This window comes from Lepisosteus platostomus, chromosome 5 (genome assembly GCF_059453375.1).
Source record: "Lepisosteus platostomus isolate fLepPlt1 chromosome 5, fLepPlt1.hap1, whole genome shotgun sequence".
In the NCBI taxonomy this organism is placed as follows: domain Eukaryota; kingdom Metazoa; phylum Chordata; class Actinopteri; order Semionotiformes; family Lepisosteidae; genus Lepisosteus; species Lepisosteus platostomus.
Window position 1 is genome coordinate 9316943 of NC_142615.1, and position 15896 is coordinate 9332838.

The following is a 15896-nucleotide window of genomic DNA, read 5'->3' on the forward strand; positions in this document are numbered from 1 at the left end:
TAGTCTAGATTACAGGCAGTTTTATTTAAATTGATTAACTTAACCATGCCTATGTTTACAAGAGTCCATTTATCAAAAAAATAAAAGAAAAACGTTGATTATGGTCTTTTACTACTTACAGCCATGTAGTAATTTTTGGATCTTTAAAAAGCTTGTCATCCATATAATTTGTCTAGAATGAGACGTACTTTAACACCTCGTTGCCGGTTACTTTTCATAATGGGGTACAGCCTTTTCCTTCTGGCCACAATTTCTGGTGGGAATTGATGGTTAATCAATGATTATTTTTTAACTCTCTTCCTCTTTCCATTAATATCAACTTCATTTTGTAGCTCGAAAACCGAGCCACTACAGGCCAGGGTTTGGTTAATACAGGGCTTCTTCCCAGTTTCCTCCTACCGACACAATGCACCCATTCAAAGCTCACTCCTTCCACCTCTTCCTTCGTTAATTTCAGTTCTTCCCACATGAAAGTTTTCATAGAAATAGTTTTTTTAAAGATTATTTAACTGGTTTATTTAGCTGATTAGTGAACTGCTGATTAACCTTTGTTCAACACAGAATTAATTAGATTGAATACTCCATTGTCTGATGATTAATGGAGACAGAGATTGAAGAGCATGTTTGAAAATCAAGTGACCTGTGTGAGTAGAACCAAGTTAAGAAAAACCTAGGAAGAAAAGCTCCAATCCAAGAAAGGATCCAAAGACTAGGACAGACCACTTCAAACATTAAACACTGGTGTGACACTCTGGCAGTGTTGGAATTAAGGTGATATTTGTGTCATCAATTGTCACAGACTTTTGAGATGATCCCTCCTGGTGGCAGAGGACACAAATTTAGAAACCTGTAGCAAGAAGCTTTGACATATTACAATCTGACAATAACATGAAAGATGAAGAGTTAACCATGACAGTATTTCAATTTATAAACATTAAAGACATGAATTTAAGGATCCTTGAAAACAAAATTATAGAGTAATAAAAAATACGTATTGATTTTTCATATATTTTACAAAAATAGTTAACATATTCACACACTCTTTGTCTATTCAGATAAAACAGTCAATGGGCTGACATACGTTCTGATCTGGGAACAAAAAAGCTGGCCAGAAGCTCAGAGATTCTGTAGAGAGAGGCACACAGACCTGGTCAGTGTGAGGAACCAGAGGGAGAATGAGAAGATCAAAGAGACAGCGAAGGGGAATGAAGTGTGGATCGGTCTCTACAGGGGGGACTGGAAATGGTCAGACCAGGAGAGCTTGTCATTCCAGAACTGGGCTAGAGGTGAACCCAACAATGCTGGTGGAACTGAAGACTGTGCTACTGTGTTCTTAGACGACAGTAATAGGGGAAAATGGAATGATAATTTTTGCACTGTCCTTTCCCCTTTCATCTGCTATGATGGTGAGTTGAACACATCTCTGCTGAGAGATTCACTTCAAATTGATAACACAATGATAAAACTCAGCTAATAATATACCAACACACCTCACTTCTCACACACCAACACACCTCACCATACAAACCAGCACACTTCACCTCTGCATTAAACAACTTTTATCTTACTCACAGAACCAATGTCTCACAGCTTATTTTTTGTGACAGCTTTTTATCTCCATATTTACTTAATCTTATTTTAACTCCCTTCAGTTTTATAGTGTTCATGGCAGATCTGTTTCTACTTTTAAATATAGATCTTTACAGAGTGAGGCTGGTGAATGGCAGTCATCCCTGCTCTGGGCGTGTCGAGATCATGCCTGATCTGACCTGGGGCTCAGTGTGTGACACTGACCTTGACTGGAAGGATGCAGCAGTCATTTGTAGGCAAGAGCATTGTGGGATTCCTAAAGCCATATTTGGTGGAACTAACTTTGGAGAGGGGCAGGGTCCTGTCTGGCCCGAAGAGATCCAATGCCAGGGCAATGAAACCCATCTGACCTTCTGTCAAACCTCCACCACACAGCACCAGAACTGCACACACAAAAATGATGTGAGCATTGTTTGTTCAGGTGAGAGCATCAATTTGCCTTGAGTACTTTATAAGGCCATATCAAGACTACAAGATTTTGTGCTTGCCAGAAGTTTCTCTATTATAACCTATGATTTAGCTCCATAGCTTCTGATGGTTCTTGCTTGGAGATCGGTGGAGAAACACAAGAATTAGAGCACAGGGTTACTGCTGAGGCTCAGGCCTTGATAGGTAAAATCTGAAGCTGTTTTTGCAAAAGTAAAACATCTCTCACAACAAATTCACACTTTGGGACAGTAACAGCTAAGAAGATACCTGCTCACCCTTTTTTAACAGACATTTTAGGCTGACAATGCAGTTGACTATGTCAAGGCATGGCTAGTTTTCTCTGCTGTGTCTAACTGCAGTGTGGTTTGTTACTAGTTTGAAAACTTATTTTCTCTTATTGACTGTTGTCATACAGATAATTAGTTTCAGGTTCTGTAAACTATACAGTGTTTTGTATGTAAAATAGGGGAAAGAGGCAAAATGGCAGCTTCCATTTCCAATTTTTGCTTCCACCATAATTTAATTATGTATTAATTCTGTATGCAACTTCACTTGTCCAGTCATGTCTTAGTTTTTGTATGTTTTCAATTGTACCCAGTTATAGTCTGGGGGCATGTGTTTTCTGTGTGGATACTGTAAGTGTGTGGTCAGCATAGGAGAGGGCAGGCAGTTTATCAGCTGCTGCCCTGTGTAGAGCTGAGCAATTCAACACTTCTCAGTAAGCTAAATCATATGATTCAGTACAATTCAGGGAATCAATTGACATCAGGACCCAACCTGTACCTCCCCACACCTCCAGACAGCCCTGGTCCACCTGGACAGTCCTGTTACTCAGCAGCTCACTTTAACCCCATTAAGCCTGGAAAACAAATTACCATATAGCTCATCTGTCCAGCACCTGTGATGTAGTTGAAGTTATATCTTCTCAAGCCCTACTGAGTCCACTAGCCTGTAAAACACCCAATCAGTTTCTAATGAAAACTACTCACTCTCCCTCCTTTCCAACTATAGCCCAAACACAGAAACCCTTTTCCTCCTGGCTGTTCATATAGACCGGTAACTGAGCCCAGAAGAGTGGCCAGTTCCACACACACACCTCTTTTCCCTCACAAGGAGTCTCACTTCTCCTCTTGTTGTTTCTCCTGTGCAGGATACACAGGGTTCAGGCTGATGAATGGCTCGGACTCCTGCTCTGGGCGAGTGGAGTTACAGTGGCTCTACAGGGAGTGGGGCACAGTGTGTGATCTCTACTGGGACCTGAGAGATGCCACTGTTCTCTGCCAGCAGCTGGGCTGTGGGGAGGCTGTAGCAGTGCCAGGGCAGGCCTGGTTTGGACAGGGCAGTGGACCAGTAAGGGCAGATGTGTTTGAGTGCCAGGGCAATGAGAGCCATCTCTCACACTGCGCTGTTTCCTCATGGGGGAGAGCAGTGTGCTCTCATGGACAGGACGCAGGAGTCATCTGCTCTGGTGAGAATTGGGTGTTTAAAACACAGTGACACCCTCTTTGCTTACACACAGCAGCACACTGTCTTCATGGTTTACTGAATACCTGCTCTGTTACATGCTGCCAGCAAAAATATATTCCTTAAAGCGTGTGAGTATAATTTAATCTTGTCATATATAACTCAAACATTACCTAAAGGGGTAATCATTTTCATAGTCATTTTCTTTCAGATGATTAGGTACAAAAATTTACTGTGGACAAAACTCTTTTTTATATTTATATTGAGATCACGGTCCTAAAAATGAAAGAAAGTCTTGGATCTCAGAATCCTGTAATTAACACCTGAACTGTTTAATTAGTTTAATTAATAGAGCCCTATTAAACAGGAGGCTGAAAAAGTGAGTCTCAGAAAGTCAATGATTACAGATGTTATGTACAGTTCAACCCCACACACAGCTGACACTGCACTGGTGAACCATCACTCCTGTGGACTGAAATGAGCTCATTTCTTCTTTTACAGAATCAAATATGACCAGAGATTCACCTGCAGCAGGTAAAGAGAGAATGAAGACTGTCTATCCGTTTCAATTGTAGTTTAATGAATGGTGTTAAATTGCTCCTCTCACACACAGCTCACAGTCTGATTTCTCTCTCTGTGTGTTTGAAAGGTTTCCCTTCTTCAGCTGTTCCTCTTTCAGAAACACCAGGTATGAATTAGCCCCTGTTCTGTATCTACAGGGCTCTCATGTGTTGACCTCTTTTGCTCAGTTCAATCCCTGATGAATCTGCGCATTTGTGTGTGTTTATAGTTTGCTCTGTGTCTCACACACACAGTCTGGGTCTTTGGGACCTACAGCAAACACATCTACCTGAATACAGCAGTTTGTCACCTGTAAAGCTATTGACTCTGTGCTCAACATTGAATCACAACAGTAACAAATCTGGTATAGTGCTGATGATCAACACGGAGTCTGTTACAAGTACTAGATATATTAAATTAATCAAAAGTCAAGAACCACTGTACTTGTACTGTATCTGCTTTGCCTAGTGGGCTGAGCTGATCTTCAACTTGTACTGTAACAGCAGGTCATGGTGATCTCTTAGTACTGCACTGATCTCTGACCCCTGACCTCTAATTCTCTGCTCCTAGACCAGCTGTCCCTCAGGCTGGTTGGGGCAGGAGGTGACTGTGCTGGGAGGCTGGAGGTTTATCACAGGGGCTCCTGGGGGACAGTCTGCGATGACTCCTGGGACCTGGCAGACTCTCAGGTGGTGTGCAGCCAGCTCCAGTGTGGGATGCCCCTCAGTGCCCCAGTGCTGGCCTCCTTCAGCCAGGGAACTGGACCCATCTGGCTGGATGAGGTAGGCTGTCTGGGGAACGAGTCATCTCTGTGGGAATGTCCCTCAGCAGGGTGGGGACAGCACGACTGTGGACACAAGGAGGACGTGAGAATCCTGTGTTCAGGTAAGACAGCTATTTTATATGTTTGAAATCTGTGCAAAGGTGTAAAAGCATAAATTGAAAAAGAGGCTGGAATGGGAGGAAATGTCTATGAGTCAAAAAATATCCCTGTTCCTCAACATAGGGAGTTTGGATATAATTCAAAAACCCATCTCAAATCCCATAAGAGATTTACAAAAAAAACTGATTGAGCATACACAAATGCAGCAAAAGGTGTGGAGGTTAGATGACACTAAATGTGGACATTTGATCTAAATACAAAGCACAGATCCAATATACCCCAGTAAACACTACCAACCAGTCAAGCATGGCAGTGTTGCGTCTCTTCAGCAGGGGCTAGGAAATCATTAAGACCTTAGGAAAAATGGACAGAGCCAAGTACAACAAATACTAGAGGAAAACATGTTTCCATCTGCTGAAGATTTAAAACTGGGGGAAAAATTCTAATTTCATTTAGACCTCAGAAAAACATACTGAAGCTTCTGGGGCTGAAGAGGTGGAGAGTAATGTGTGAAAGTGGACTCTTGGTCAATGTGGAGCCTACAGTGCTGACAGGAGTGAGTGGGGAGAGAAAGAATATCAGATAATGGAGGCAATCTTGGCACAGACGCACTCTGGAGATCATTTATATTTTGTGTCAGTGCTACGTGACATATATATTTATATGTTTTGTAATGGATATCAACATTTGATTGTGCAACTTCATGAAATAAATCACGAACATGTAGACTTTGAGAACTTAAAATATTATATTATTATATTTGCCATTATTTTCACAGGTGTGGAAATGTTGATCCATAAAAGTTTTGTGACTCTGAGGGCTCTATGTTGAAATAAATGCTTCAGATCAGACCTAAATATGAAATATATTGTAGAGCAATATTGTTTTTGAGAATTTTAACTGTTGTATTAAAATAAGGTTAAGCTGTTTATGTAAGAGTGATTTCTTTCTCTGTTTCTCACTTTATTCCCAGAGCACAAGCAGCTGAGGCTGTCTGCAGGCTGTTCAGGACAGGTAGAGGTTTACTACAATGGCACCTGGGGCAGTGTGTGTCAGAACGCCATGACGGACATTACAGCTGCAGTGATCTGTAAACAGCTGGGCTGTGGAGACAAGGGCACCATCAGAGAGACAAACTCTAGGCTGAGCCCGGATCCCAAATGGCTGGACTTTGTCTCCTGTCGCAAACATGACTCCACCCTGTGGCAGTGTCCCTCCTCCCCCTGGGGTCAGAATGACTGCTCAGACCGGGAAGTGGCTAACATCACCTGCTCAGGTAAAAAGATCTCATGCTTTTCTCTGTCATAAAAGAAGTCCGTATTGATTCTTCCATGCTAGAACGTATATGAACTGTGTGGAATGAGAGACTAATGAAGGAGTGAAATAGAGGCTTTGCAATTCAAAAAACATGTTAAGAATTTAATAAACAGTTTTGCCTTCAGCTTTAACAATTCATCAAAGCAGACTTCAATAAATCATCTCTCCATCCATCCATTTTCTAATCACTTCTTCCAATTTATAGTCACACAGGAGCTGTAGCCTATCCAGGGTCAAGAAATCATGATGAACAAATTAACCACAAAGAAGAATTAACCACATAGAAGTCATATGCCATATTGCATAGTAATATGTTGTCTCCCTGTGGTCTTCATGTGATCTTATATGGTGTGTTTTGTACTGCTTATTGACAATCATTAACCCGTGACTTAATTACATAGGTATACCAAGTTAAAATTTGAAATTATTATTAATCAGGGGATCCTCCACATCTCAGCTAGAAATGTTAACTCTGCCAGATATCACAAAGTCTATCTAAAAAAGAGACACTTCCTAGTCACCTATAGCTGTAGCAAACCTTTCAGTCAGCAGCATTTTAACCCTCATTCATTCTTGTACATGTTGCTATTGTAATGTATTGTAATGTAATGTAGTACAGCAGTAATAACTGAAGTGTTATGTTATTGTTTTTCAGCCTCCAGCAACCACAGGTCCTGTTCTGAGGACCCCACTCAGCAGCACTGCACAGGTTAGTTTACAGCTGCTGTGACCCCAGAAGCGGAATCATTTCAGCATGGGATGATTCAATCAAATGTTGCAAAGCAAACACTCCCCATGATTATCCAACAGGCACCGCTCCTTTAAAGTCTGCATCCAATCAATCAGAGGTTCTTACATTGTTCTGGTTTTTCATCATCAGAGGCTCTGCGCCTGGCTGGAGGCACTAACTGCTCTGGCCGGGTGGAGCTGCGGTACGAGGGCTCCTGGGGGACAGTCTGTGACGACTCCTGGGACCTGCAGGATGCCCAGGTGGTCTGCAGACAGCTGGGCTGTGGGGACGCAGTGAGTGCAGCAATAGAGGCCTCATTCGGACCAGGGAGTGGTGCCATCTGGCTGGACGAAGTGAACTGCAGGGGCAGTGAGCTTCTCCTGTGGGACTGCTGTCACTCTGGACTGAATCAGAGTGACTGTCAGCACAAGGAGGATGCAGGGGTTACTTGTACGGGTAAGATTGGAGGGATGGAGGATTTTCAATACATTACAAACAGGGATTCTTATCTCTGCAGGAGTTTCATATTCTGCCATGTCATTTCCTTTATTTCATGATCATTCTAAGCAGGGGCAACATTCAGCTCTTGTTAAGCCAATTAATTTAGTTGCAGGAAGTGATTCAAGCCCAGGCCTATCTAGGTTATCCTGCTCTGATCTCCATTTGTGAATTCTCTTGACTTCTCTGACAAATGTAAAGGGATTTAAATCTGGACAGACAGCAAGACCACATGCTTGATTTCTCTAAAACAAGCTTTTCTTTTCTCTTCCCCAGGTTTGACAACTACAACAGTTACAACAGCTACTCAAGCAGCAGCAACAAGTAAATTACAAAGCTTTCCTGTTCCAAATAATCCTTATTCTCCATACTTATGCGTCTTCACATATGCAGTGCAGAAACCTTTTCTCTCTCTTCTTGGCATGACACTAACAGTTTTACTGGTCTGGTGGAGGGGGTTGGTTGACCTTCTGTTGGGTTCATCTGATTTAAGCTTCAAGGGTTTGTATTCAACCAACACTACATCTCCCCTTCTGAGTTCTTCTCCTTTCCTGGCTTTACCAGGGGTCACTAAATCACCCAGACAGCCAAAGCAGGAGGCAGGAGGCTGGACTGTCCCGGCTGTGGTCTTCTTCCCGTTGGGAGCTCTGGTCTTTGTGCTGCTGGTCCTGCTAGTCGGGCAGCTGCTGCAGAACAGGAAACTGCGTAAAGGTAAGGAGTGAGTCCAACTGTGAAAACCTGAGATGGTGTTTGTGTTTATTACACATGTAAAAGTAACTGTATGTCACGATTATTGTCCCTCCCCCTTAAGGGTGCTCGAGCCCTTTCACTTCAGACTTAATTCTGTGCACCTGACCCCTTTTCCCAGCCCACCTTAAAAGCCAGGCGCTGACGTTCAGCCTGGCTCTGCATCTGGTTTCCGCACCGTGCGAGTCCGGGACCTGGAAGCGCCTGGTCCCGTTAAAGTTTTAACCTCTGTTCCTGTTACTTGTCCGCCGGTTCCGACCCGGTTCGTGTTTTTAATTCCTTGTTTGGATGGATCACCTGGCTATGGACTTTCTTGCGTTTTTGGATTCCCTCTATGGATTACTTTTGGATTGTTTGCCTCGGCCACACCTTCCCCGTGCACCAGCGCACTTTGGACACGCCCCCCCCCTGTTTTCAGCCCCGTATTCCTGCATGACTTTTTCCTAGTGTTTCCCCACTTCTTCGGATTGTGTCGTCCGCATAGGGTCCGGAAAGAACTGTTCCTTACACTGTATATGCAAGTTTATGTTCAACTGTATATCTTAATAATCAAAGGATACTCAACCTCAATGAGAAAGAATCTATTCACATTTCATTTCAAACTAAATATCACCCTAACAAGTTGAGGGAATCTTCCCAGGTCATAGACTCCAAACTAGGTGTACACACCTGTGCAGCAGCAACAGGTTTACATTGATCTGTTCAGACTTTCACAAAAGACATTTAGTCAAGCTCTGGGATGTGTGCTGTCTTTCACAGAGCTTTTACTTGACAATAAATTATGATCCAGGGATTCTTGGTGGGATTTCAGTTTGGGGAGATCACAGGCCAAGGTTCCGGGACTTTGGGTTTTGTTTCAGTGTGGGGTTCTTCTACAGTTCACTTCATTCTGTTCTGCTCTACTGTGTTGCTCTTGGGTGTTCTTGTGTGTTCATTTGTTTAAGTGTTATGTTAGGTCCCATTTATTGGTCAGAGCCTTCTATGTGTGCTCACTATGTACACATTGAAAAGTTCTTCACCTTACCAAATTAGGACAACTAATGGTGTCCTCTTTTCCCTTTGTTTCTGAAATGGCTACTTAATTGCTTGGCTATGGATTAGACTGCTTTCTTGTATTCACATCGTGATCCTTGAGAATATTCTCTTCTGCCCTATATACAATGTGTAAAGTGCATGATACATAAGTAAGAATTTATTGTATCTTAATTTCAATAAGATACAATAAGAAGGAACTTAACCTCACAAATATTGCCTGATGTTGCTGAAAGCTGTGTCTCACAGGAGTTCTGTATTTTCCAGAGGCTGAAGGAACTAAGGAAGGTGAACAGGAACTAGAGAAGACAGAAACAGGCAGGGAAAGCAGCCACTGCAACAGTGCTGGGCAGTTTAGCCTCAGGTCTTGGACCTCAGGTTTCGGGGTTCACTGCTAGCATGTCTCTAGTAGCAGCTCAGTTATCTCAATGACAGAGCACCTTTCCAGTGGATTTTATACAAAATGCCATGTTTGATCAATGGGAAGACTGAGTGGCTGATTGATAGGATGACAGACTTATTAACAAATGGCCAGAGTGTATTTGAATAGGAGCCTCAGAAGAAATGTGATCATTCATGGTAATGCTATGGTGTCCCGGGATAGCAGTAGTTTCTGAGCTGCTGTCGGTTTGGTTGCAACATTGTGCAGTTATGCAGTGACAAGTGGTTTTGTCTTCCCTCTGTTAAAAACACCCATAAGAAAATATAACAAAAAATTAAATATTTTTAAGATATCCATTAAGCTGTGTGTCCCTTTGTCTGTTCTTTCCAAAGCTTTAGCTGAAGCAGAATTCGAACCCATGAATGTCTACCAAGAAATTCCATTCAAACAGACTGTAGAGGGGGCCCACCGCACCGCCAGGAGAGGTGAGTGGACACACACACTGGCAATGACAGCACCCCCTCTTGTACAGGAGACAGGAGATCACACTGTTGACCACTCAATACTTAAGTCTCAACAAGTGAACAAACACACTGACACAGAATGTGTTCACAGGTTGTCATTACCGGCACTGGATGTGCTTTCTCAGTGAGCAATGGATGCACAGCAATCTTCTACACAAAACATTTCAATTTCACACCTCAGAGCAATAGTGAAGTTACTCTTAGGGACACTGTACCTGGGGAAAGATAAAGACTTATCATTGTTGTCACGCCCTCTGCAGCCAGAGGGCGTTCCTACCCTTTCCTGTCCCTAGTTTCCTGTGCTTTGCTTTCCTTCTGGTGTCTCTATCTCTGGGGCTATATATTTCCAGGTCTCTCATTCACCTTCACTCAGCATTGACATTCAGATGGCCTGAGACCTGCCTAGCACCAGGTCGCCCCAAGTCCGCTGCCTGAGGGCATTGGTTTCTATACGACTCCAGAACTGCTGAGCCGGGCTAATCTCCCATTCCGCCGCTACGAATAAGATCTTTTCTGCTCTCCTGCCATTCCACAGTTTGTCCCTTCCGACATCCTTAACAGAATGCTGAGCCTCCTACGGACCCCGCGAGTGGCGCATTTTTGTTTTTCCCGCAGGTTTTTTTTTTCTCCTTGGGCTTTTTTTTCTCTCAGCTCTCCTATTCTAATAATGGGATGCTCTTTCCGACTGTGAGCGGGCTGCGGCCTGGCTTTCTTCGGGTTGTCATTCCGGCATCTGTGATTGAATGTTGAGCTGGCCCTCCTATCCTCATTGCTGGATATCACTCAGGTCATCCGTACCTGTGACCGGGCCGTGTGCCTGGCTTTCCTCGGGTTGTCCACTCCGATATCAGCGATAGGGTGGTGAGACTTTTTATCTCTCCCATTCTCATTGCTGGATATCACCTTCCTGACATGCGTGCCGGTGAGCCGGTCTAGTGCCTGGCTTTCCTCGGGTTGTCTTCCGCCGATATCAGCGATAGATTGGTGAGCCTTTTTGCCGTTCTTCTATTCTTATTGCTGGATATCACTCCAGACATCCGTGCCTGTAAGAGGGCTGCGGCCTGGCTTTCCTCGGGTTGTCCACTCTGATATCAGTGATAGAATGTGAACGTGCCTATTGCGCAGTTGGCTGTATTTTTCCGGGGTTTTTGTGTTTTGATTTTTAGTTTTTGCTTGGTGTTTTGATTTTTTCACTTCCTGTTTTCCCCTTCTCTCTGGTGCCCCTTCCCCATGTGTCTCGGAACTTTTGGTTCCTATCTGTTTTTTGTGGTTTGTTTCCCTAGTCTCCCATGTTTATCTTTGTTGTGGTTTGTGCTTGTGTACTTTGTTTTAAGTTTCTGGAGCTCTACCTGACCCCCCCTTCCTGTACCCAATAAAGGTTTATACCCTGGAGGAGGGGGCAGCTCTCAGCCGTGGACTCCCGGAGGTTTCCTTTCAGTTAAATTAGGTTTTTCCTCCCCCCAGTGCTGTGCAGCTCATTTATTTGTATGGGCGTTAGGAGCCGCCCATAAAGGGAGGGGGGGTACTGTCATGCCCTCTGCAGCCAGAGGGCACTCCTACCCTTTCCTGTCCCTAGTTTCCTGTGCTTTGCTGTCCTTCTCTCTCTCTCTCTCTGGGGCTATATATTTCCGGGTCTCTCATTCACCTTCGCTCAGCCGCTATGCATAGGGTCTTTATCTCCTGCCATTCCACGGTTCGTCCCTTCCAACATCTGTGACACTTGGCCCATCTGACATCTGTGACAGTTGTTTAGCTAAATAGAAAGAATTCAATGCAGTATTCACCCGGTCTCTTCTTAGAAACACAAACTCTGTGTTACTGTTCACATCCTGGCTTCTCTCCTAGTGGGAACAGCCAGTAGAGGACAGGGAGGCTGCTGTCTGACTGCAGGTATTACTGGTCTGTCCTCCTGTTCACAGGGAGATTCCTCTCTGATGAGCTGACTTCTGAATATGACAATCTGGAGGATAGTAAGGAGCACCCTGTCCCAGGTAAACATTGCCCACTTACACATGTGTACTCTATCAAGATTTGGATAAACTCAATTTTGTTGTTTTGCAAACCTCAGTAAATCAATTTAGCCCGTGTTTGTAGGAAAAATGCAAGAAGCTCATTGACTTATTTTTAACATGCTTTTTGGTATTATGATGATGTTGGACATGTTAATGCCCACTCCGATCTTGAGTTAACTTTTTAAGTCTTAAATCATCAGACTGTTATCTTGTCTTACAGGGATATGTGTCCACATCAGTCCTGTGGCCAATATACACTGTCCTCCAAAATTTTCCTCTGTTCTTTATCTACAACAGTATTTTCTTGATTTGCTATTACAACTTATTACTTTGAAGTTGTTAGGAGCAATTAAAGAAATTAGAATAGAAAATCTAAACAAATTCACAAGTAATAAGAAGCAGCAGAAGAAAATAGCAGTGTGTTTGTAAAATTAATTTACTAGGTGAAACACATACTGTATTTAATTGATCTCTTGTTCCCAGGAAAACTCCTCTGTGATGAGCTGCAGTCTGAATACGATGATGTTGAGAACAATGAGAATGAGCCCATCTCAGGTGAGGGCTGTGGTAGTCAGGGGAGCTCACATTGGGGGTGGGAGGTTAAGCAGGTTACATAGAGTGGGTTTTACTCAATCCCTGGAGTGCCAGCTGGAATCCCTACTCAGAAACGTTACATGAAGTCCTGACTAAAAAACACATCTATTAGTCTATTAGTATATTCTATTAATATATTCTGTTTTCTACAGATTTTAAATTGGAAGAAAGTTTAGATCCCAATCCCATTTACTGTTCTCCTATATTTAAATTGAAAGCAAAAAGGATGTTGGGACAGGCTATACATTTACAGTAATGTATGTATGGTATGTGGCATTACTTGGGGGTGTGTTCAGTGTGGAGGCGGAGCCCTGGATAAAGGGTGGCGCGTTGCCCTAGCAACCACAGCTGTGTGACTGCTTAAGGACCACAGCATTTGAGACCACGTTTTTCCTCTGTTTTACTTTCTTTTTTCTTTTCGCCTGTCCCGCCGTGTATCTCCTACTGGGACAGGTTGAGTTCTTTTTTGTTTTGGCCTCGCTCTTCTTTTCTTCCATACTGGATCCCACTAAATAGGAATAGTCCAGTCTGGATGCCACTGTCCCAAGCGATCTTTCTTTTCCCCCAGGGTGGACCCCTACTAAGAGTGATAGTCCAGCCTTTTTTTTGGTTTTCGCTATCCTCACACTGATGCCTCTGCCCCATCAGATGGGGCGTCGAACTTAAAGGTGGTCGCCGTGGCTCCTCCCACTCCCACATTGTTGCAAATAATATAAACAATATAACATTTTTAGAATTTTTAAGGAAGACACATTATCTAATTAATCTGTTTTTGATGTTTCTTGTTTCTATTTTATTGGGGATATGAATATCTGTTTACAAAGTACATATTTTGTAATTTTAAAGTTTTCTACTGTGTCTTTTTTGTGGAACTTTGTCAGATTTGTGGAACTTTTTATATAGAGCCATTGTTGAAGATGATACCCTGGCTTTTTTTCAAGAACTACCTGGTTAATATCCTGGATCAATTAGTTACTGGGAACCACTAGTTACTACTGATTTTCTTGAAAATAACCTTTGTATGGTTGTATATGCTATAAACAAAGGTGAAAACAGCTACCATTTTCTATATATCCTTTGATTAAACAATTAATAGGTATTATATTCTGACATTAACTTATTTCACTCACATTTCACATTTTCAAATTGTGGGAAGAATGCCAATTGTAAACTTCTCAGCATTGATCGCCACATGTATCTTGACAGATGCTTCGGTTAATTTATATCTTTTCTACAAGCTTGTTTCTTTGACTAACTTTTCAGCCATTGTAGGCCTAAGTGACTAAACACATATATGTGCTTTCAGCACTACACTTTTCATTACTAAAAACACTTTTCTTTAAATATATCACATATTAAACTCCAATATTCTCTAAACACCACCATTAAGTTTGTTTTCACAGTAGCAAAACTATTGTGTAATAAACAAAACAATAGTATAATGCTGACAACAGCACTTCAGACAGAAACTGCTATTTCTAAATAGCAAAATAAACTAATATTTCTAATAGGAAAAACAAGAACAGCAGCACAGACTACATGTCACAAGACACAAGGCAAGCCAAGCTTTTCAACAGTGTGTTTCATAACCAGGTACCAAATAATAAAGCAAATTAATCTTTTTATAGGTATATTTATGTTGTGTTTCAGTTAAGAGAAACTCCAAACTCCATCCATAATTCGCAATTCTCAAAAACAACATCACAAAAGCAAATATTTGCCAAAATATATATGAAATATGCCAAATATAGTAAACAAAAAAAAGAAATGGCTGCCGGAGAACCTATTATGTTTTCAAATAGACCGGGCTATGGAAAACATTGATTTAATAGTTAGAAATAGCTCCCATAGCTCCTAGCTGTTCATCACATTGCCTTGTGTTTTTTATCCATTTTTTTCTGTCAGTGAAGATCCCATTTCCTCTTGTCAGGCTGAATCTATTTGCTGGGGCCTGTCTTCCTCTTGTGCTGACTGTGTTTCTCTGGTAGGTGTCTCTCCTATTGCCCCTGGAGTGCGGAGTCTCCTGGCCAAAGAGCCCTCAGAAGACGAAACTTCCTCTGTTGACAGCACTGACTATGATGATGTCAGAGTCTAAGCAGCTGTGTGAGCCTGACTGTGTTAGATTATAGCTTGGGACTGAGTAAAACTAATATAATGCACCTTTTGTTCCTGCACTGCCACTGTTAAAATACTATTTTTTCTCTCCCTTAATGTTTTCAGTTCTATAGCTTATGAGGATTATGAAGATCCACAGAATTATAAGGTTAGGGCAGTGTACAGTAATTACAAAGTCACTGGCCTAGTGAGACCATGTTAATGTGTCTCCTGCTGTTTCTGCCAGGCTGTGAGACTGACCTACACATTTACTGTATACCTTTAAATTGAGAGACATTGCATTGCCACAGAAGGTCTAATGTCCAGCAATTCTGAGATCAGCACTGAACATTGTGATCGTGGTTACCTGTTAACTGCTGCTGACAGACAGATGTGTCTTATTTCCAGCACATGTAGATAAAAGAATGATCAATCAATCGGGCCTGATTTCATCTAGCAATTTCCAAAAACACTGCCTTCACAGAGCACTGAACAACAAAAACAATGTGTATACATCAGGGGAAATACAGAGATAGATACAAGCAAACAGAACAAGCAGCAGAATTGTTCAAATGATAAAAACATCTCACACGTAGACAAAAATGACTAAAATAATCCTTACTACATTAATCCCAGGCAACTGCAGCAAGGCTCAAACTCTAGACTCTTCAGTCAGAACTGATGAGTCATCTTTTCACATTAGGTTTTGGAAGACTGAATGTAACCCGAATGCTTTTAGAAGAATAATTATTTTTGTTTTGAAGTACTCCAGGATGGTTGGGTATGAACTTTGCAAAATAAACATGTTGTCTAATAAACATGTCTGGATGAGTGTTGCCGCAGACATCTGAACACACAGATTGGAAGTCACGTTCCTGCTCAGTGGCTTTTTTGGCTTTGATATAGTCTAGCTTTTTATACTTACATAAGTCATTTTTAATATGTTTGTAATATGCTTTATGTACTGTAAATTGAATGTATCACTTTGGGCTAAATTTTTAAATAAAGCTTTACTTTTCACAGACCTGGTGAAAGTCTT

At 42.1% G+C, this 15896-nt stretch overlaps 1 protein-coding gene across 1 annotated transcript; it reads left to right on the forward strand.

Annotated features, from left to right (window-relative positions):
- Positions 1-3992: 3992 nt before the first annotated feature.
- LOC148663181 (antigen WC1.1-like) lies at positions 3993-14895 on the forward strand. The gene is made up of 10 exons (XM_088630874.1): positions 3993-4017; positions 4615-4929; positions 5901-6203; positions 6900-6953; positions 7125-7430; positions 7908-8183; positions 10026-10118; positions 12077-12148; positions 12653-12724; positions 14752-14895. The coding sequence occupies exons 1-10, from the start codon at positions 3993-3995 to the stop codon at positions 14856-14858; spliced, it is 1623 nt and encodes a 540-aa protein (XP_088487000.1). The 3' UTR covers positions 14859-14895.
- The last annotated feature ends 1001 nt before the right edge of the window (positions 14896-15896 follow it).